Here is a 23,133-nt window from a genome sequence, read left to right as displayed (position 1 = left end):
GCCAACAAAGGTCCATCTAGTCAAAGCTATGATTTTTCCAGTAGTCATGTGTGGATGTGAGTGTTGGACTATAAAGAAAGCTGAGGGCCAAAGAATTGATGCTTTTGAACTGTGGTGTTGGAGAAGACTCTTGAGAGTCCCTTGGACTGCAAGGAGATCCAACCAGTCCCTCCTAAAGAAGATCAGTCCTGAATATTCATTGGAAGGACTGATGCTGAAAAGCTGAAACTCCAATACTTTGGCCACCTGATTAGGAACAGACTCATTTGAAAAGACCCTGATGCGGGGAAAGATTGAGGGCAGGAGGAGAAGGGGACAACAGAGGATGAGATGGTTGGGTGGCATCACCGACTCAATGGACGTGAGTTTGAGTAAACTCTGGAAGTTGGTGATGGACAGGGAAGTCTGGCGTGCTGCAGTCCATGGGGTCGCGGGGAGTTGGACACGACTGAGCGACTGAACTGAACTGAGGATAACCATAAAGCATAATTATAAAAAAAGAGCAACAACAAATAGCATTTAGGTAGACTCTCCAAATCGCTACTTAAGTTAATTCATCTACCAGACGGCATCACAGGGTGCTGATGTTACCACCCTGTTTCATGAAGGGGAGCAGAGCAGAGACATTCTGGGTCAGACCCAAGGTCAGTGAAGAAACAGAGGCAGTGCACGCAAGGCTAGCGGGCGTGGTCACTTCCTCAGTTCAAATCATGGTGCTTTTTGACTCTTTGGTCTCAGCTAGCACTGAAAAAGAGATGACTCCACCTAAAAACAAGGCTTATAGCCAGTAAGCTGTCAAGTTAATATATGTAATATTTCAGTGGGAAGATTTAAAATTGTGAGGTACTGATAAGCTGAAAAGCAAATTAGCAGGAGAAGGGTAACACAGGATTACACAACACAAAATTTTTGGTCTGTATCCACAAACTACATTGAAATTTTTTCAATTTCAACAGTTTCAAATTTTTCCAGTTTCACTAACTGTTGACTTATATTTAAAACTATTAAACCTTCTTAGTCTAGTAAAATATCCTGCTTTTATGATAAAGCTGTGTTAATGTAAAAATTATTTATCCAGAAAAAAAAGAAACTGGTATTTTCATAATTGTGCTTCCTCTTGTGAATATATTAGAGATTTTATACCAGCTACTGTTTTAAGGAATGAAGCTTATTAGTTTTCATTTAGTGGCTGACCAGCTATTTCATCAACCTAAACTACACACTTCCACCAGAAAAATTTTCCTTAAAATATGTTTTCACTAAGTTACAGTTCTGCTCAAAAAGCTTCAGTGGCCTCCCACTGCCCAGGGGCAGCCTGTCTCACTCCACAGAGTTCATCGTGGATTTTTACAATTGTGGCCTTCAATGAATCATACCTCCCAGCTGGTGGTGTTGTCTAGGACACAGAGGAGTGGTTTGGTCATGTGACTTGCTTTGGCCAATGGGGTAGAAGCAGGCATAACTCCCACGGGGCTTGTACTCTTGGGACAGCCAGCCAGGCCTGAGAAAGGAGGTGAGCCCAGCCCTGGCCCCAGCTGATTCTGACTGCAGTGCAGAGTCTCAGGCATACAGGCAACTGTACTGCTTTTACAGGACCATTGGAAATAGCGAACTATTGTCATCTGAAGCCATCAAACTCAGGGGCAGCGTGTTACACAGCAACAGGTAACCGATGCTGCATCCAAATACGCTAAGGTGGACCTCATTCCACCTTAAGTTTGCTACTCCCACACGCTCTGCACCCATGCAAGTGCGGACCCCGGGGCTCGGCTTGCAGGCTGTCTCTTCTGTCTGGAGCACGAGAGAGCAGCGGCTGCCTGCTGCCACCTGTCAGCCCGCTCAGCTCCCGCATGCCTCCTGCCTGCTCTTCTCCTGACTTCCTGCTCAGACCCCCTGATTGTGCTCTTCATGAGCAGTGCCTGCTGCCTGACTGCACACGTGGCATCATTGACTGTACTACAGATTCTTACCAAGGACTTGACATGTTTTATTGAAGTTTCTCAGTGGCTTCAGCTAAAAACAGATGGCCTGCAGAAATTCTGGAAACACCTTATGAAGTGCAAAATAGGCCTCAGGAGGTATTAAAGTGATCAGAGGCCTCTGGGGAGAAGTCCTGTTAGCAGGAGGCTAAGCTGTGGGCTGTTCACTGCGTCACTTTATAAATCTCTGTCTCAGAGAGGCAGCTCATGCTAGAAAGGAAAAACACAATTGCAGGTCAGAGTGCTCTCCTTCATGGTGATGGATAAGGCGACAACTTTGTGTTCTTGTGACTGGGTGATCATCAGGGGAGAAAAAAGTGAAAGTGTTAGTCGCTCAGTCATGTTCGACGCTTTGTGACCCCATGGGCTGTAGCCTGCCAGGCTCTTCTGTCCCTGGAATTCTCCAGGCAAAAATACCGGAGTGGGTAGCCATTCCCTTCTCCAGGGGATCTTCCTGACTTAGGGATCACACCAGAGTCTCTAGCATTACATGTGGATTCTTTACCTTCTGGGCCACCAGGGAAGGCCCCCACCCCCTCATCAGGGGAGAATCAGCTTGCAGAACAAGGCTCCAGCTTGTTAAAAGAGGGAGGGGGCACCCACAGAAGTCGTCCATACAGCCGGGGGCGTGAGGGAGGAAAAGGCCAGGCCTGCTGCACTTCCTGACACTGGACACCGGCCGAGAGCACCAAGATCCAGAGGAAAGTCAACAAGCAGTTTATGGGGGCAGCGACTGCAACAGCAAAGCGCCTGTCATCCAACGTCCCAAGTCTTGCCAGCACCTCCCCTTTCCTGGCACATGCTCAGGCTGAGGGTGTGAGGGCGCAGGTTTATTTTCAAAACATCACCAGGGAGCAGCTGGAGGTGGGGGTATTGTGAAGCACAGAAGCAAGACGGGAAGAAGAGACACAGAGCTTGACCTGAAGGCTTCTTCAAATCTCAAACTGTTGGACTAAACTTTCTAGTTTGGTCCTAATGAATCAGGGCAGACGGTAAAACTGGGATCTGAATGTTTGGCGGAGGGTGACACGTGCTACATACGGAGAATGGTTCTGACCGTGTTAGAATTTGATGATTATTTTCAAGGTGATCACTGACAACACCCGCCTTGAGGAGGGGGATGCACGTGTAGACGCACATCACCTTCCTCAAACGCAATCTGTTCAAACCAGCAACTGACTCTAGCTCACAGAGAGACAAGAGCTAATGCTCGAGTCCATTTTAAATGAGAATCTAAGTTCAACTCTTAATTTAGATGTTTTTCTACTCAGGCTAAACATCTATTTCTCATATTACTAGCAAAAGTGATACATTGCCCCCCACCAATGATACACTCAAAGATACAGAAATTCTTCTATATAAATAAAAAGGAGAGTAATTCCTATGCTTTAGGATCCTAACATTTTAACTACCTTTTAAATATATTGGTTTACAAAGAATCTGGTTTATAAAGTAGAAACCATGTTTATATTTTAATGATATAAAAGATTAAGCAGTTTCAAAAAGCAAAACCTGATATTTAAGATATGCCACTTATAGTAGTCTATTATTCAGTTAAACTAATATCCTACCATTGAAAAGTTCTATAGATTAATTATAAACTGTACCAATTTAAAGATATTTTAGAAATTAAGTAGCAAGTATTAAAAAATAATTAAGTAAAGTATTTAACCAGTGGCTTTTGTATGCCCTCTATATTTATAAATTTAGAAAACAGACACTTACCATTAACAGCTTTTTCATAATTTTTCCCTAGGTTTATTAAATTTCGTAGCCCAGGATTGAACTGTTCCATTACATTCTGAAAAGCAAACAAAAAACCAAATTAAGAAAATAAGTGACCACTAGACCAAGTAACCTTTAGAGGTTGTCATCTGCATAGCCGAGGATCGCCATGTGTGCCCAGTGGTACCATCAACAAAGTCACGGATGCTGATTCAAAAGCAGGAAAGAGCACATCCATCCTGACTGAGGGAACTGGTGCGGCCACGTGACCCTGGCCATGCCTGCCCCGGAGCTGCCTAGAACGGACTGTGAATGGAGTCTGCAGCAGACATACAGTCCCCACAAAGCACACCCTGCAGGGGGCTGTCAGTTCAGAAGCCAGTGCTCCTTCTGGGTTTAGGTAAGTTAATGGCAGTCACACTAGTAATAGGAAACCCAGGTGCATGACAGGAACTTAAGTATATGGACAGTGTTTTGGCTATCAATAAAGATTTTTGGTCCATTAAGAAGGCTGAGTGCCAAACTATTGATGCTTTCAAACTGTGGTGTTGGAGAAGACTCTTGAGAGTCCCTTGGACTGCAAGGAGATCAAACCAGTCAGTCCTAAGGGAAATCAAGCCTGAATATTCGTTGTAAGGACTGATGCTTAAGTTGAAGCTCCAATAGTTTGGCCACCTCACCTGATGCGAAGAGGCAACTCACTGGAAAAGACCCTGGTGCTGGGAAAGATTGAAGGCGGGAGGAGAAGAGGGTGGCATAGGATGAGGTGGTTAGATAGCATCACTGACTCAATGGTCAGGAATTTGAGCAATAGAACAGACATTTCTAAGAGCTGTTTTTGCTCTGCCTAATTACTAGGAGGGGGATGGGTGTAGATGGCTCTAGGACACAGGACAGCCGGGAACGTTCTTTGTAGGTGGGCACTGGCATTTTCTCCCGGCCATCAGTTCATTCGTTATGTATTTGTGGAGTAGGCACCAGGCCCTGTGCTCACAGCAGTGGAGGTGGAGATTTGGTTTCCCATTCTGGGCTTCATGATGCTCTCATCTCTGCAGATGTCACAAATTTCATTTTTAAAAGCGTAATTTCTACATCAAGAGAAGGTCATAAACAGAGAGAGAAGTGCTATGACAAGTATAAGACAGGCAACTATTTAGAACATTAAAAATGCTATCCTAAATCTGATCTTACAGACAAGAAATCATTCCTATGAGGCTCTGAATATATTTGGTGACTGAATATATTTGTCCCACCTACAAACAATAAGCTTCACAATATTAATCTTTCCAGGTAGGCCAGTCAAATCCTCTTTACTGCCTGCCTCCACCAAAATGTGTACCTTGTTTGTAGAGGCCCAAGCAACAAAGAATAAAAAAACCACACAACTTTCACAGGGGTGAAAACATGACGCATGTATTCTTGGGGATAAAGAGGTTCTCCATGACATGTTGTGGGGGAGGAAGAACATAATAACTTTTATTATAACTGTTCTTTATTTAAAAACATTATAACTTTTATTTAATATTATTAAAAGTTTATTTATCAACTTTTATTTTATTAGATGCATTTTATTAGACACTGATAGAGGCTTATCATGGAAAATAATCCCTGCCTCAACCCTTCCCCCTCCCTGGCCTTACTCCCATGTAACAGCTCCGCTGAAAGTGCTCTTTTGTATTTATTGCCATGGTTTTGATTAATATTCTTGACTTCTTGACTTTGGACAATAATCACTGGCCTTCTGCTATGGTAAACAACTCTACTTTCCTTGTTCCCAGTCTTTTCTACATAACAGCAGTTTCCTGGCAAATCAATAGTCAATATTTATTAAACTTCGTAAATACTGGTCACTACAATGCAAAGAATGTACCAATTGTGCTTCCTTTCTTGCTACACCTTTTTGTTTCTCCTGAGATTAACAAGTCTCATTCCAATGCTTCCTTAGATTTTTCCATGCATCTTCCTCACACTCCATGAAATCTAACAGAAGCCTATTGATATTTTTCAAGCCGAAGTTGTCAGTTAATCTTCAATTTTTTTTTTTTTTATCTCCCAGAACGTCCCCAAGGACTCTCTGTCCTCCTGCTCAGCCCAGCATGACCGTTTCCTGCCACGCTGTTGCCCTCACTGTCCCTTTTTGGTCCTCCATGTGAGAGAGTCTCATTAGCTGGGTTCCACATCTTCCTCTTTCTTCATTCATCCTGATTTGCTGGAGGTCATTCTATAAGAATGATCTGAGAAATGACATAGGAGGTAGGTGTAAGTCCCCATGTGTCTGAAATCATATTCACCTTGATGTTTGATTGGTATTTCGCTGGGCAGAGTATTTCAGGTTGAAAGTGATTTTCCCTCAGGATTTAAAAGATACTGCTCCTTATATATTATTGTCTTTATTTCTTTTAAATAATTTTATTTGTTTTCAGCTGTGCTGGGTCTTTGTTCCTGCACAGGCTTTTCTCTAGCTGCAGCAAGCACAGGCTCTAGGGCGTGCCAGTAGCCGAGGCTCCTGGGCTCGGGAGCACAGGCTCAGCAGCTGTGGTGCACCAGCTTAGTTGCTCTGAGGCAAGGGGGAGGCCTGCTGGATAAGGAGGACTCCTTACCACTGAGTCACCAGGAAAGCCCTCCACTGTCTTTATTTTATTTTTGATTTATTTATTTTTTACTTTACAATACTGTATTGGTTTTGCCATACATCAACATGAATCTGCCACGGGTGTACATAAGTTCCCACTCCTGAACCCCCCTCCCACCTCCCTTCCCATACCATCCCTCTGGGTTATCCCAGTGCACCAGCCCCAAGCATCCTGTAACCTGCATCGAACCTAGACTGGCAATTCATTTCTTATATGATATTATACATGTTTCAATGCCATTCTCCCAAATCATCCCACCCTCTCCCTCTCCCACAGAGTCAAAAAGTCTGTTCTGTACATCTGCGTCTCTTCTGCTGTCTCGCATACAGGGTTATCGTTACCATCTTTCTAAATTCCATATATATGTGATAATATCCAGTTTTGCTACTGAGAAGTCAGCTGTCATTTGTATATGACTTTTTTTTTAATGAGATGGCACAGGGGAAGGGGCTTATTCCTAGAACCCTTCTCTTTATTCCTGTGTTCTGAAACTACAGTGGTCTGTCTCACTGTGGGTATTTTTAAATTTACTTTACTGGCACTCAAGCAGACCCTATCCATAGAGAAAATTACATGCTTCAGGTCTGAAAAACGTTCCTGTTTGATTCTCATCTCTTCATTCTCTGGAACTCTGAGAAGGATTTTATATAACCTGGATTTATTCTCTAATCATCTTACCCTTTTCCTCTGATTCTTCATTTTTTTGTTCTGTCTCTGACAGATAGCCTCAACTTTACTTTCCAACTCTTCTGTTTTTAAAACTTTTGATATATTTTTGGGCTCTTTCAAGTTTTTTGATTATTCCTTTTAAAAGGCATCCTGTTCTTGTTTTATGGATATGGTATCATCTCTTATCTGAGTAAACTGTAATTTGAAGGGTATTATCTGCCAGGCCCCACTGTTTGGTATCTAACTGTCTTTCATGTTGGAGGCACTCCTCAAATGTCTGGTGATCCTGGACTATCAGTTTGTATTTAGGAATCAAGCCCTAAAACGCTGGCTGGAAGTATGTGCACGTGCATTCAGGGTGGCTACTGACTAGGCAGCTTCATTCTAAACAACTGGACGGCAAGTCAGCTGTAAAGAAACTGGATGAGAGACAGTGACCGAGGGCCACTGGGTCTCTCCAGAGAAACTTCTAACTTCCTATCCCTTGGGGGTGGGGGGGGTGGGGATGGCAGTCACCAGGGAGTCGGCTTTCCCAGGTCTGGAAGGCGGTTGGGTATCCCACAGCTCACTGTGTTGACTTCTGAGTTTCAGTCCCTCGGCTGGGGACTGAGACTGCACCTCGGCTGCCAGGCAGAGGGAGCAGCCGTGACAGTGGCGGCTGGGGCAGGCAGGGGGCCTGGAGGTGAGCCGCCTGAGTCACGCCTGTCCTGGCCCTGCGGCTCCCTCCTCCTGCGGGGCCTGCTCCGCAGCCTGGGCGGCTCTCTGGGGTGAAGGGCTCAGTTCTCTGCGGCGCTCCTCTCTGCAGGGTAAGGCAGTTATCACACCTCTGTCCATCTCTATCACCCCAAATTTCTTTAGGCTTTTAGTCAATAGATATTTCCTTTCTCAGGTGTCTACACTATGGCTTTACAGGGGGTTTAAGTTCCTTTGCCATCATTTTACTGTACTCTCGGAAGAGAAGAAAAACATGTGAGGTCAATGGGCCACGCTTAACTGGAAGTCCACTCAGCTTGTCTTGCTGGAGCCAGTCAGCTGAGCCTCATTCACTGCCAGAAGCCATGAAGCCCCAGAGCCGAGGCTGACCTCTCACCAGTCCCCTGGCAAGCCAGTCAGTCTTAGTACCTGATCATGGGGACCTGTCGCCATAGCTGCTATTTTTATCATCTTTCCTCAATTCTTTTAAGTTTTTAATTTTGAAATAGCTTAAGGCGCACAAGTAGTTATAAAAACTGTATAAAAGGTCCCATGTATGCTTCTGCCAATGGGAACTTAGATGGCCAAAGTACATCATCTAAACCAGGAAACCAACATTGGTACAACACAGTTAAACTACAGACCTTATTTGGATTTACCAGTTGTTATACCTCCAATTTGCAGGGTGTGTGCCTCGTTTCTATGAAATTATATCACACGTATAGTTTTGTATAACCGTCACCACAATCATGGTACAGAACTCTTCCAGTAACACAAAGGTCTCCAGGATGCTACCCCTTTATAGCCCAACCACCCTGACCCCTGGCAACCGCTGATCTCAATCATAATTTTGTCACTGTGAGGATGTAATATAGGTGGAGTTGTACAGTATGTGGCCTTTAGAAACTGATTTTCCCACTCAGCACAATGTCCTTGAGAACCCCCCAAGTTTCTGGGTGTACCAACAGCTTATTCCTCTCTCTTCTGTCAGGGGTCCAGGGTATGGCTGTATCATAGGCTATCCATCGCACCGTCAACCATCTGGGTCGTTTTCAGTTTTCAGCAATTACAAATAAACCTGATATGGACAATCACGTACAAACTTGTGTGTGAACACGAGTGTCCCTATCTCTAGAATAAACACCTGGTAGTTAACTGCTGCGTCACACAGCAGGTGGATGTTTAACTTCATAGCAAACTGCCAAGCTGTTTTCCAGAGTTGGCTGTACTGTTTTACATTCCCATAGACAATGTATGAGATTTCAGTTTTAAAATGTAATAACTTCTTTAGAAAATGGTTGCTTTCCAACAAAAAGATAAAACTATTTTGAAACATCATTTAAAATTCTTACTATAATCTTACGTGCCTGAGTCTAGGTAATATGTACAAGGATACCAATACAGAGCAACCTGCCTTCTAGCAGACAAGCAGAAAGAAGCTAGGCTCTGTGTTCTTTCCTAAGATTATTCTTAGTTCAGTTCAGTCACTCAGTCGTGTCCGACTCTCTGCAACCCCATGAATCACAGCACGCCAGGCCTCCCTGTCCATCACCAACTCCCAGAGTTCACTCAGACTCACGTCCATCAAGTCAGTGATGCCATCCAGCCATCAGCTTTACTCAAATAATGGGAAAATAGAATTTGATTTCTTGATAGAATTCTTGGACTATTTACATATAATTCCTCTCTTAAAATTTCAAAAACAATGAATTCATGAGAACTTCCAAAGTTAATACCAAGCATAAACCACTATCCAAATGATTCAACTGGAAAAAGTTCAACTAAGACAAGGGACCACCATTTACTTCAGAGAAAACAATACAGTAATTTTTAAGCTTGGAGATCAACATATACTTCAATTCTTTATTTTAGGTTTTGCTACAGAAATGGTTCCCCTGGAAATTCTAGCCTCTTTGAATAGTGGAAAATCCACTTCTCCACTGGCTGTTGGCCATTAATCTAGCTATTTTAGCTGAAGTACGTGTATTTTTAAACTCAGGAACAGAAATGCAGTGTGGCTGTCAAAATTCACAATTTGCAAAATTTTTGTCATAGCAATGGATGTCCTTGTGAATTGGACAGGTCCTAAATTCTCAGGGGGTAGGGCAGTAGTTGGGTTAAAGGCCATGCTATGTCAAGGCTCGCCAAGAACTGAATTGTTTATAGAGACTCAAATTTAGAATCAAGAGCAGTAATGAACAAAGCCATTTTAAGTTTGGCACTAAGAATAAAAGGCTTAAGATTCCAAGTATAAAAACAAAATACATTATAAAAGGCATTATTGGGCCAAGAATCACTATTTTGTTACCATCAATAATAAAAGCCTAGGATGTATTCCAACGTTACTGCTCAGCGAGGGGGATAATGTGTCAAAACAGTCTGAACCAAAATGAGTTTCCTCTCCATCCAGGGAAGAACATGGATCTTCTAGGCGAAAAAAAGATGGCTCTGCCGTACCTGCGCCGCACCTCGTAGTGAAGAGGGCTGGTCCTGTCACAAGAGCGCTGGGCCCTCGGGGATCTGTCCCTGGCTAGTCGCCAGACGGCTGAGGAAAAGGCCACTGCAAACCTACAGGCACATCCCACCAGATTTCTAGTTGCTCTGTTTAGCTGATACAATTCCTCTGCCTCGTGCATAGTTACAGATCATAATTTTAAAAGGTATTACACAATCTTATGATGGCTTTAACTTTCTCACCATTTAGATTTTTCTTTCATTATTGAAAATTATTACCTTTACCAGTATGAAACTACAGGGTATTTATAAAGTATAAATACAAATATGATGAGACAGATAGTTAAACTGAGCTGATCTCAAATTCCTAAGCAGTAGTTTCTCTCTTCATTTCTTTTGTCAATTCTCTACAAGACCAAGGACAAATTATTTGATATTTCAGCTGTTTAACTTTTCTCAGTTGAAAAGTGTGGGTTATAGTTACACTAGAATAAGCTTTAAAAGTGATTTAAGAATCTCTAATATGGGTTTTTTAATAATTTGATTCAGGTACTGTATGTATCTTTGAAATTTTTGATATTTTATTTTAAACAATCTCATGTGAATTAATCTAGCAATGTCACAAATCTTAAATAAGGCACCCTTTAATTTCATGTGACAAAAATACTTGTTCATAAGGGCTAATAACTATAGTTTCCAGTCATGTATGGATGTGAGAGATGGACCATAAAGAAGGCTGAGCACTGAAGAATTGATGCTTTTGAACTGTGGTGTTGGAGAAGACTCTTAAGAGTCCCTTGGACTGCAAGATCAAACCAATCAATTCCTAAAGGACATCAATCCTGAATATTCATTGGAAGGACGGATGCTGAAGCTGAAGCTCCAATACTTTGGCCACCTGAGGTGAAGAGCTGACTCATTAGAAAAGATGCTGATCTTGGGGATGATTGAAGTCAGGAGAAGGGGATGACAGAGGATGAGATGGTTGGATGGCATCACCGACTCAACGGACATGAGTCTGAGCAAGCTCTAGGAGATGGTGAAGGAGAGGGAAGCCTGACGTGCTGCAGTGCATGGGGTCGAAAAGAGTCAGACAAACGACTGAGTGACTGAACAACAACAGGCTAACTGAGATTACTTCTAGCTAGAAGTCATTTGTATTAATAGAAAATCTCACTTCCTTCTTCCAGGTGTTGTTGGAAGCTGCAGTTTCTAGACTGACATCATCAGTAGTTTCTAGACTGACATCATCAGTATGTGATTACATCCCCTGCCTTTAGAGAAAGCTGTTGCTGTTTAGTTGCTAAGTCATGTCCAACTCTTTTGTGACCGAATGGACTGTAGCCTCGGGGCTCTTCTGTCCATGGGATTTCCCAGGCAACAATACTGGAGTGGGTTGCCATTTCTTTCTCCAGGGGCTCTTTCCGACCCAGGGATCAAACCCTCATCTCCTGCATTGGCAGGTGGGTTCTTTACCACTGAGCCACCTTGGGGAGCCCTTAGGGAAAGTAATGGTGAGTAAATCTAGCAAAAGGAAGGGTTGCCTGTGGACTAACTGATAGTCTGAAGAGCCATGTGTTCATGCCCACCTTGAATGGGGAGCAGAAGCCAAGAAAATTAGACAACTGAGATGTTTTTGTTTGAACTATTAAGTTAGAACAAAAGTACTCATATTCGAAGATACAAATACACAAAAATGCTTCCTACCAGTCGAATGTGAACAGTCTGTATGACCTGTCCAGGCCACCAGCTATCAACTTGCATTACAGCTCAATCAGCAGCATCTGAGTGCCGAAGAACTGATGCTCTCAAACTGTGATGCTGGAGAAGACTCTAGAGAGTCCCATGGACAGCAAGAAGATCAAATCAGTCAATCCTAAAGAAAATCAACCCTGAATCCTCATTGGAAGGACGGTTGCTGAAGCTGAAGCTTCAATACATTGGCCACCTGATGGGAAGAGCTGACTCATTGGAAAAGACCCTGATGCTGGGAAAAACTGAAGGCAGAAGAGGGGGTGGCAGAGGATGAGATGGTTAGGTAGCATTACAGACTCAATGGACACGAATTTGAGCAAACTCCAGGAGAGTGGAGGACAGGGAAGCCTGGTATACTGCAGTCCACAGGGTTGCAAAGAGTCAGACATGGCTTAGCAAGTGAACAACAACAGATACTTTGTAACATGCCATCCTAGTAGCCAGGAACACGAGGGGCGGGGAACATGGCATAAAACCCCCATGGCCTCGAATCCTTGGGCAAATCACATCTATCCTTGCTGAGCCCGTCTCCTCTGTAAGATGGCAAAAACTCATTTTTACCTCTTGAGGGGTATGAGCATTCCATGGAATAATAACTAACATTTATGGAACACTTACTGTGCGCTCTTCAGGGCACCTGACTCCTAGTGCACTGAGTCAACTATAGTAACTAACGTTACAAGACAGGAGCTCGGAAGTTATTAGTCTGCTCTTCAGAGGGATGAGCACTCCTATTTACTTAGAAGTCTCCAGGCACCACCGCTTCCTCTTCGTAAGGTGAAAACAAATGATCCGGGCTCTCCTGCCTCAAAGTGTTATGTCAGGGTGAGAGAGACCATGAGTACAAAAACCTCCAGAAGCGGTACCAAGAAAACTGGAGGTGTAATTATTATCTGCTCTATCCAGTTGGAAATTTGATTCCTTTTTTCTTTCTGAAATGCATTTTGATGCTCCAGAGTCTATGTTTCAGGCTCTAGGCCTGGCACCTCACTTGGGTTCTCTCTTCAGACCCTAACAATTCAACAGTTATCTCCCCCATTTTGCAGATGAGACATGAAAATTTGAGATGTGAAATATAAAAACCTTCCTGAAGGTCCAACAGGTAGAGTCAGACCCGGGCACTAACCTTTGCACTCACCCCTCAGGCCTCCAGATAAGTTCTTTGAGGAGGATTATGCAATAAAGTGAGATAAAAATGCTTTTATGACAAAGATCACTATTTTAGGGTAAGAAATTATGCAAGTTTCTACAATATTTTCTTTGGGGAAGGTTTCTAGTAACCTTACCCCTGATTTGTTGCTGTTGTTTAGTCGCTATCTCATGTCCAACTCTTTGCAACCTCATGAACTGTAGCCCACCAGGCTCCCCTGCCCATGGGATTTCCCAGGCAAGAATACTGGGTGGGTTGCCATTTCCTTCTCCAGGAGATCTTCCCAACCTGGGATCGAACCAACACCTCCTGCATTGGTAGGCAGATTCTTTTACTGCTGAGCCACCAGGGAAACTCCTCTTGATGTTCAGTTCAGTTCAGTCGCTCAGTCGTCTTTGCGACCCCATGAATTGCAGCATGCCAGGCCTCCCTGTCCATCACCAACTCCCAGAGTTCACCAAAACTCATGTCCATCAAGTCGGTGATGCCACTCAGCCATCTCATCCTCTGTCGTTCCCTTTTCCTCCTGCCCCCAATCCCTCCCAGCATCAGAGTCTTTTCCAATGAGTCAGCTCTTTGCATGAGGTGGCCAAAGTACTGGAGCTTCAGCTTTAGCATCATTCCTTCCAAAGAACACCTGGGACTGACCTCCTTTAAAATGGACTGGTTGGATCTCCTTGCAGTCCAAGGGACTCTCAAGAGTCTTCTCCAACACCACAGTTCAAAAGCATCAATTCTTTGGCGCTCAGCTTTCTTCACAGTCCAACTCTCACATCCATATATGACTACTAGAAAGAACATAGCCTTGACTAGACGGACCTTTGTTGGCCAAGTAATGTCTCTGCTTTGTAATATGCTATCTAGGTTGGTCATAACTTTCCTTCCAAGGAGTAAGCGGCTTTTAATTTCATGGCTGCAGTCACCATGTGCAGTGATTTTGGAGCCCCCCAAAATAAAGTCTGACACTGTTTCCCCATCTATTTGCCATGAAGTGATGGGACCAGATGCCATGATCTTAGTTTTCCGAATGTTGATGTTAGATGAGTGTAATTAATCTTCTAATAGTTACACAATATGGACAAGTTCTACCCAGACAAATATTTCTGACTTTCTCCTTTTCCTTCCCTTAAAAAAAGGGAAGGCGTAGGGGAGAAAAAGAAGATTCTCCAACTACCTGTAGTCCTTCGGGGAATCAATAACGAACGGTTAACACTGTCATGTTGATTTCATTTGTTGAAAAGGAATTAAAACGTTACAGAACTACATGGCAAAAACCACAAGGTGTTTTAACCACCCCATTCAAGTCTCATATCTTTTTTTCATCCCCACAGGGAACCAATACTTGACTGGAAACTTTCTAACTCATTTTATACGCACATATATTTAGTCAGGATTGGTAATTTTGCTTGAGCATTTAATTAAATAGTATCATATAATAAATTTTACTGTCACATCTTATTTTTTTTAAAATTCAATGTTATACTTCAGAGACCTGTTGACCTTGATATGTGTTAACTGAGTTTATTCCTATTTAACTTCTTTCTGTATCCCTTTGTGATGGCTAATTTTGTGTGTCTGCTACCGTACCTAGTTAGTCAACTGAATACTAATTTAGGTGTTGCTGTGCAGGACTTCTGAAGATGTGGTTAACAACCAGTAGCCTTTAGGAGATTAATCCTCCATAATCTGAGTGGGCTTCACTCAATCCATTGAAAGGCTTTAAGAATAAAACTGAGGTTTCCCTGAGGAAGAAGACATTCTGTTCATGGACTTCCAGCTGCTGGCTTACCCTGTAATTTCAGATTTTCCAGACCCCCACAACCACATAAGCCAATTTTTTGACTTCCTCATCTAAGTGACATTTAGAGGGCTTACAAGCTACTGCTAATACCAACTGTTTGGCAAGAAGCTGTCCATGTCTGTGCACACGGGGAAGAATTTACCAAGAAACAGAATCGCTGGGGCACAGAGTACATGATAGATTTTTCATTTTTGTTTGATATTGTCAAACACTTTCTCCAAAGTGGCTGCAGCACTCTGTGTTCCTACAACCACCATACTATGTTGCCATGATCACCAACACTTGGTGTTATCACACTTTTTTGCCTGATAGGTGAAGAGTACTGTTTAAGTACCATAAACTGTTTCCCTTTTCAGCATTAAAAAAGGACCCAGGACTGAACTATCTAAGCAGGGGAAGAGAGATAAAGGTAGTTCCCTGGTGGCTCAGCTGGTAAAGAATCCACCTGCAATGCGGGAGACCTGGGTTTGATCCCTGGGTTGGAATCCCTGGGTTTGATCCCCTGGAGAAGGGAATGGCAACCCACTCTAGTATTCTTGCCTGGAGAATCCCCATGGACACAGCAGCCTGGAGGGCTACAGTCCATGGGGTCGCAAAGGGTCAGACATGACTAAGCATAGAGAACACACAGAGCCCGAGTCTACCAAGGAGGAAAGTCAATAGTGACTTCTGTCCTTTCCACCACAGGGTAGGACCAGGCACCGAGAGCACGGCTATAGCCCCCAATCGAGGGCTGCCGCCACCCCTCCCCACCACCATCGCTGCGCTCCAGACATAGCGGCCTCTGGGCTGTGCTCTCAACAGGCCAACTCGAGGATCCTGCTCTCCGGCCTGCAGGCTTTTCTCCTGGATACCCGGCCACCTCGGTCTCAGATATGCTTCCTCGACCTTCCTCCTCCTCCTCTTTCCAGGTCTCTTGCTTCTCTTTCCTCAAAAGGCTTTCCTCTACCTCACAGGATACTACCTGTGTACTCTGTCTCCCTAGTAAAAACTAAGGAAATGAATTAAGGTCAAGGATCACTGCACTTCCAGCACCAAGCGCTGGCTTGAGCCGTCTAATGCCCAATGTGCTCACAGTGGCAGTTCTTGAATTCTTTTAGAATGATGTACTGAATTGAAGAGCTGTGCGTGCTCCTGGATGAACCAGCTGCACGCAGTGCCTTCAGCTCATCTGATGGGCACACAGACTCAACGACTAGGCGGGTGATCAGCCACAGCCAGGATCCCCAGAGTGAGGGAATGCACTGCTCGTGGCTTCATTAACTCAACCTGAGGCTCATGGAAGCTGCAAGACTCTGCCCTTTACCTACTAAGTCATAACAGGCTTTGCTGTTGTTTAGTCACTAAGTCTCATCTGACTGGAGTCCATCAGGCTTCTGTCTATGGGACTTCCCAGGCAAGAATACTTGAGTGGGTTGCCATTTCCTCCTCCAGGGGATCTTCCTAATCCAGGGATTGAACCCATGTCTCCTGCATTGATTGGCAGGTGGATTCTTTATCACTGAGCCACCAGGGAAGCCCCATAACAGGCTTACAAAGCCTATAAATGCCATTCTTTCCTTGTGAATTTTGCTTCCCAACTCTACGTTTCTCCAAGTTGACATTTAAATTACTTTAAAAATATTTAGGTGATAATATCGTTCTTTAAAAAATATCTTGCTGGCAACAATTCAAATGTCCAGTAACTGGTGAACAGGTGAAGAAACATGCTGCTGCTGAGTCGCTTCAGTCGTGTCCAACTCTGTGCGAACCCATAGACGGCAGCCCACCAGGCTCTGTTGTCCCTGGGATTCTCCAGGCAATAGTGCTGGAGTGGGTTGCCATTGCCTTCTCCAGTGCATGAAAGTGAAAAAAGAAAGTGAAGTGACTCAGTCGTGTCTGACTCTTAGCGACCCCATGGACTGCAGCCTACCAGGCTCCTCTGTCCATGGGATTTTCTAGGCAAGAGTACATGATACATCCATAAATGGAATAAAAATGCCATAAAAAGTGAGTAAAGTACAACATGGATAAACTCCATTATCCAAAAGTGAAAGAAGCTGGTCACAAAAGACTACCTATTTTCGTATGATTCCATTCCTATGAAATATCTAGAAAAGACAAAGAAAATATATTAGTGATTGCCCAGGGCTGGGGTTGAGAATGAGAAATGACAGCAAATGGGTACAAAGGACCTTTGTGGGATGACGGAAATGTTGTAAATTGGCTTGTGGTAATAACTGCACAATTCTGTAAATTTACTAAAAATTTATTGAATTGTACATTTAAAATGAGTTAATTTTATAGTTTATAAGTTACACTGCAATAAAGATGTTTAAAAAAAAAAACACACAAAAAACAGTAACAACAAAAATCCTTGACACCTCTTCTGAACATCCCAGGCTGCTCAGAGTGTATGTGCACGCTTAATCACTCAGTTCTGTCTGATTCTTTGTGAGCCCGTGGACTGTAGCCCACTTGCCTTCTCTGTCTATGGAATTTTTCAGGCAAGAATACTGGAGTGGGTTGCCATTTCCTTCTCCAGAGGATCTTTCCTGACCCAGGGATTGAACTCACATTTCCTTCATCTCCTACACCAGCAGGCGATTCTTTACCACTGAGCAACCTGGGAAGACTGTAACCTTCATCAAGGCTACAGAGCTGTGATTTCTGACTAGCCTGCTGCCCACTGAAAAGTCGGATGTGCTCAGATGCAGGCCATCTACTGTCCTCTGTGAACACTGGTCCAGGACCAGACGGAACGATGCTCCTGGTCTGAAGAGCACTTAAGCCCATGTAGCTTTAGCAGCAACTTCCGCCGCGCAATCAATCCGATCCATTAGTAGAAAAAGAAAACACAGCCATTTGGAGATGAATCTCCTGCTGGATTAGCGGTTGTCTCTCCAGCTACAATTGAGGAAGGAGGTTGGCAAAGCTTCTCCAGGCAAAAAACATCCTTATTGTGTCCCTCTTGAAGGACAGTTTCCTAGGAGAGGACCCCCACCACCCCGCTTCAGAAACTTTGACTTAAACATTGTTTTGCCTTCCTTTTTCCCTTCCTTTCTTCATCCATAACCAGGCTTTGGCTTATAGATAATTATTCCTGCCAAGCCGGTCCTTCATTCAGAGGGGAAAAGGCATGCTAGAAATGATGCCATGAGGTGCCAAGGGTCCCAGGCTCCGCCCCCGCCACATGGCCTCTTCCCAAGAAGCCACTGGGCCAGTGGTTAGTAAAGCACAGGGCCAGCTCTCTGGGCTTAGCCTCTCCTAGAACATTCTGAGAGAGTTCTGAGAACCTGGTAGGTCCTAAGCTCCTTAAGAACCAATCAAGTGATGAGAAGCAGAGTGATCTGAACCAGAAAGGTATGTACTGCTCCCTCTTTAAGGTTCGTTACCTAGAAGCAGTCCCATCTCCAGGATCTTTTATTTCATTGTTTAAAGACACAGAGTTCTGTAACAAAACACCTTCTCTACTCATTTAGGCCACCAAAACTGCTCTGAAGCCAAGCACAATTAAGCAGAATAAAAAGGTCCCAATACACTGAGGTGAGAAAGAAGTATGTTCTGTAACTGTTCAAATATTTTGGACAAAATCAAACCTGTCAAGAAAATGATGTCCCAGGGCTATCCTGCCCAGTAAACTACTGCACTAGGTTTCAATGGTTGTTCTTTTAAGAAAATTGTGGAGGGAGAATCATGTTATAGGCAATCAGTGTTCACGATCCTCTGGTAACATAATTTGGAAAAAAAAAAACCAACAGCCTGAACCCTATTGAACACTATAAAGTTTCATTTTACTTTACCAGACAGAAGTTTCACATCTGTCTGTGAGTGGAATCATTTGAAACCACTTTTCCTTGTGGTTTTAAGTATAGATGATTATACTGGGTCCAAGGTCCAGCCAGTACTGTGACTCCATACAGCTGCATGAATTTCAGGGCAGCACCGAGAGCAAGCAATCCCAGCTTGCCAACTGCCAGTGTTATCGGACGTGGAAGCAATGCCTGGCCCATACTGGCTTCTATCAGCAAGGGGATCCAGGGACACCGCACCAGAATTTAAGCAACTTTTGGACTTTTAACTTCAAAGGAAGTAATACCTGAGCGTCAGAAGTTAAAAAGAATTACTTCTTGAAATTCCAGCTATGATAATACTAGTACCCATTTTTGCTTGGTTCCTAGAGGTCCATGTTCTTATTTGAAGGAAGAGAAATAATCCTTCCTATAGCCACAGTGCCAGGACAACTACTACATAACTTTCAGTCAGAATCTGGAGATCGCCTTTTTTTCTGGTACTCATGCGGGGGGGGGGGGGGGGGGCAGGAGGGAGATCAATCTATCATGGCAATGACAGACAGATACTAGATAATGTGGACTTATGGGTCACTTCACTTTGCCTGGGAAATCCTACTGACAGAGGGCCTGACAGGCTACAGTCCGCGCGGTGGCAAAGACTGGCATAGCTGAACGACTGGCACACTTTCAGGGGCTTTCCAAGTGATGCTAGTGGTAATGAACCTGCTTGCCAAAGCAGGAGACATAAGAGACGTGGGTTTGATCCCTGGGTCGGAAAGAGCCCCTGGAGGAGGAAATGGCAACACACGCCAGTATTCTTGCCTGGAGAACCCCACGGATAGAGGAGCGTTGGGCTACAGTCCATGGGGTCACAAAGAGCTGGACAGAACTGGAGCGACTTAACACATACACAACTTTGTAAAGTCCTCATGTTTGGGCCTGTGAAACAACAATAGCCTTGTTCAATCCTTACGACCCACATACAGTGAGCCTGGCCCTACGCTTGACATACAGGACCCAAAGGTGATTGAAGGAAGAGCTCCCTTAGACCTTGAAAATGCAGAGTCTAAGGGAGATGGGTATGAAAAAAATACCCAGGCAATCTAGATTGACATAGTAAAAATAAGAAATGCAAATATCTTTAATATAACTTGAATACCACTTATAAGTATATGACTTTACCAAGATAGATGGTATTTATTAAGGAAACAGTGACTGATTAATTACTAGGTTTAAAATAGACGTCAACAGACACATACTTTGCAGGCTATAGGGTGCGCTAGACCATTTGGTTAAGTGTTGCTGTCTGCCCAGTTATTAATTTAAAAAGGCGTGTCATGGAGTTAAAAGCAAAGAAACTACAGGAAGAATGTCTCGTGTGCTAAGTTGTGTTTGTTTAGAAAGTCCCCAGGTATTGAAATGTAACGAGCAACAGGAACCTTACCAGACCGAAGTCCAGTTGACTCTTGAACAATGAGAGGGTTAGGGGCACCCGTTCTCTCCATGGTTGAAAATGTGAGCACAGTCGGCCCTCTATATCCACAGATTCCATCAATACAGCATTACCGATTTTACTACTGAGAAAAATCCAAGTATAAGTGAACCTGAGAAAATTCAAACCCGTGTTGTTCAATGGTCAGCGGTAAATTACTGATTTCAAATATCCAGTGATATTCCTTTTTTTAGTTCATTAGTTCTTTCCAAACACCACTCTTACATGATACCTGGAACAATTCTAACAAACGTCCCACTCTTACATGATACCTGGAACAATTCTAACAAACGTCCCTCAATCAGAGCCCATGAGACGGGTCATTCTGCTTTGCATTAAAATCCAAGCCCTTGCAATCAGAAATATAGCTCAAAAACTCAAAATAATGTAAAAATAGCTCGCTTGTTTTAAATATAGTTCTGTTGCTGGTAAGGGGAATCAAAACTTCTGAAACTTTTGCTATGTTTTGTTTCTCACCTACTCCTCCCGTACAGCCAACTTTACAAAGACTGCTTACAAACTACCTAAGGAACTCCTCTTGAACTTAACTTGCTCATACATCCCTCTTTTCCTCCTTTCTCCCAACACTAGGACAAAGCAAACAAGTCCAAAGAACAGAACTGGTTAAAGTAGGCCACCTCCAGGACTGCAAGTGCAGAAGGCACCAGGAGGCGGAACTGATGACCCCGCGCAGGCTGAGGCGCAAGGGAAGGGCACTGCTGTCCTGTCATAAACTATAAACTCAGAGCAGCACAGGCTCTGTTTCTTCCCCAGGGTGGTTCCCATGGGTGACCTCTGTGCTTGGCACAGCCTGGTGCACAAGAAGAGAGCCGCTGAAGGAACGAATGTAGGCGGGAAGCTGGCGCATCCCTAACAGTCGCTTGGAACATGGTAGCTGGGATTGTCAGTGCAACTGCAGTTCCACCCACCACGGAGCAGGTGAGGGTTTCGTTTCAACTGTGTGATGAGTATACAGCTTCTCTGTTTACCCAACAAATATTTTTAAGTTCTTACTGTGCCATCAGCACAATGAGAGATTTCAAAAAATCCTCAAGGAGTGTAGAGCTCATTGATCAAGAGAAAAATTTGTGCCATTAATACTATTCTTTTATCCACTTACGTGTTGGTCACTCTGCTAGATGCTGAGGATAAGCAGTAAATAAGACAGATGAAAATCAACTCATGTAGGGTGGCTATGGGCTGCTGCTGCTAAGTCGATTCAGTCGTGTCCGACTCTGTGCGGGGATTCTCCAGGCAAGAACACTGGAGTGGGTTCTTCTCCAGTGCATGAAAGCAAAAAGTGAAAGTGAAGTCGCTCAGTCGTGTCCAACTCTTAGCAACCCCATGGACTGTAGCCCACCAGGCTCCTCTGTCCATGGGACTTTCCAGGCAGTGGGGTGCCACTGCCTTCTCCGGCTATGGGCTAGCAAACAAAAAATACTACTGCTCGCAGTTAACACACTGTCCTAACAACTTTTGTATCCATATAATCGACACAACAATCATATGAGGTGGGTGAAAACTGAAGGCATGGTCAAACGGAGGAATACATCATTGAGTACATACAGGACTCTGGGGTAACAAAGGATGGGTTGGCTTGCTGAAGAAGCTGTCAGTCTTAGCGGCGCAACAGTGGGACTGAATGTCATGTAAGAACAAGTATTTTGTATGTTTAAAGTGTCTGTGCATTTAGAAATAGACTGTACCGTCAGACATGGTTGTGTCTGGCACTCCAAGTGTAAGATGAAGCCATGGAAAAAATAAACCATTTGGTCCATTAAAACCATTAAAGTTTTGTTTTTTTAATTGTAGCACTTAAATATAAAGAATTATCATTGTGATTTTCCTGATTTTCTTCCATCCTTTGAACTTCTGTGGCCAGAAAGGGATTGGCTAGCTTAGGCCTCAGGCATCTGCATCCAACAGGTGGCCAGGGTGGTCTCCGGTCCCCCTCTCCCCTCAGACCAGGGCTTCCCTCCCTGTAACGCAGGAGGGGCCACTCTGTCCAGAAGATGGAAAGGAAGCACCCAGGGGTGGCTTGTAGCTGGACTCATTAGCTGAGACCTGTCCTGACCTCCAGCCCCAGTCTTTCACCTGTTTATTACAGGCACTATGTTATCATCTGAACTTCTCTCTCTTCTGACGTTGGCAGGTTGTTAATCCCACTTTTGTACCTTTTCTTACTGGCACACATCTTCTTCCTGCATTTGTACTATTCAGGGATACAGCTGCACCTTGAAGGGGATCAGCTGCTTGCTTCCAACATCAGGGATAAGAGTTTGAAAAGATGTAAGAACTAGAATTTTTCCAGTTGTTGAGTTTTTCTGCCGCTGCGTTCATAGTTTCAGGTTACTAACAGTTAAGCATGTGCCCCCATAAGGAAAAACTAAGAGAAAATGGTAAGATTCAAAATTAGGTTTACCCTTAGAAAGTTTGCAAAACAGAGGAAGTGACACATTTTAGGTTAGTTTTTAAAACTTTTTATCCATTAATATGGAGTAGATTTATCAATTTCTAGGGGTTTTTTTTAGCTTAAATATTATAAACATAATCCACTCACATAAAATATAAACACTCCAAAAGGCAGAGTGTAAGGCAGACATAAAAGCCCCTCTTCCTCTAACCTAGAGTTAACCACAGCTATCCTTTCGTATTTTAGTGAAGGAATTACTACTGTTTAGGGACTTTTAACCTCCAAAGAACCACACAAATAAAACCATTTTAAGCAACAAACCCAAGGGCACCCTCACTCACCAGCTGTTCCTTCTCAGCACATAGCTCTGGAAGGCTATGAGCAATCCCTTACATCTCCGAGGGGTGCTTTCAAAAAAAAAAAAAAAAAAAGTTTGCTCCCTGGATGGGGAACACATTCTCGTGATATTTTTCATTTACTTTCGAAGGAGAGAGAAACCGCAACATTTCATCTCATTTCCACAAGTCTCACTTTTATCCACAAAGATTTGAGTTATAACCAGAACACAGTCCTTAAAATAATGATAAACCAGAAAG

The 23,133-nt window shown here is 43.6% G+C and overlaps 1 protein-coding gene across 2 annotated transcripts in view; it reads right to left on the bottom strand.

Annotated features, from left to right (window-relative positions):
• The window catches only part of BAIAP2L1 (BAR/IMD domain containing adaptor protein 2 like 1), a 76,756-nt gene that overhangs the window by 44,827 nt on the left and 8,796 nt on the right, over positions 1 to 23,133 (bottom strand). The window contains exons 1-2 of one of the 2 annotated variants that reach the window (XM_042240459.2): positions 20,077 to 22,086; positions 3,705 to 3,780 (exon numbers count right to left, since the gene is read on the bottom strand). In XM_042240459.2, coding sequence (XP_042096393.1) covers positions 3,705 to 3,780; positions 20,077 to 20,184 — 184 coding nt within the window. In that variant the 5' untranslated portion in view covers positions 20,185 to 22,086. Of the gene's footprint in view, positions 1 to 3,704; positions 3,781 to 20,076; positions 22,087 to 23,133 lie in introns of those variants that run through there. The other variant, XM_027961925.3, reaches the window with a different exon arrangement.

Source organism: Ovis aries, chromosome 24 (assembly GCF_016772045.2).
Source record: "Ovis aries strain OAR_USU_Benz2616 breed Rambouillet chromosome 24, ARS-UI_Ramb_v3.0, whole genome shotgun sequence".
NCBI lineage: Eukaryota > Metazoa > Chordata > Mammalia > Artiodactyla > Bovidae > Ovis > Ovis aries.
Note: the sequence above shows the minus strand (reverse complement) of the source record. Positions and strands in the feature narration are given on the sequence as shown.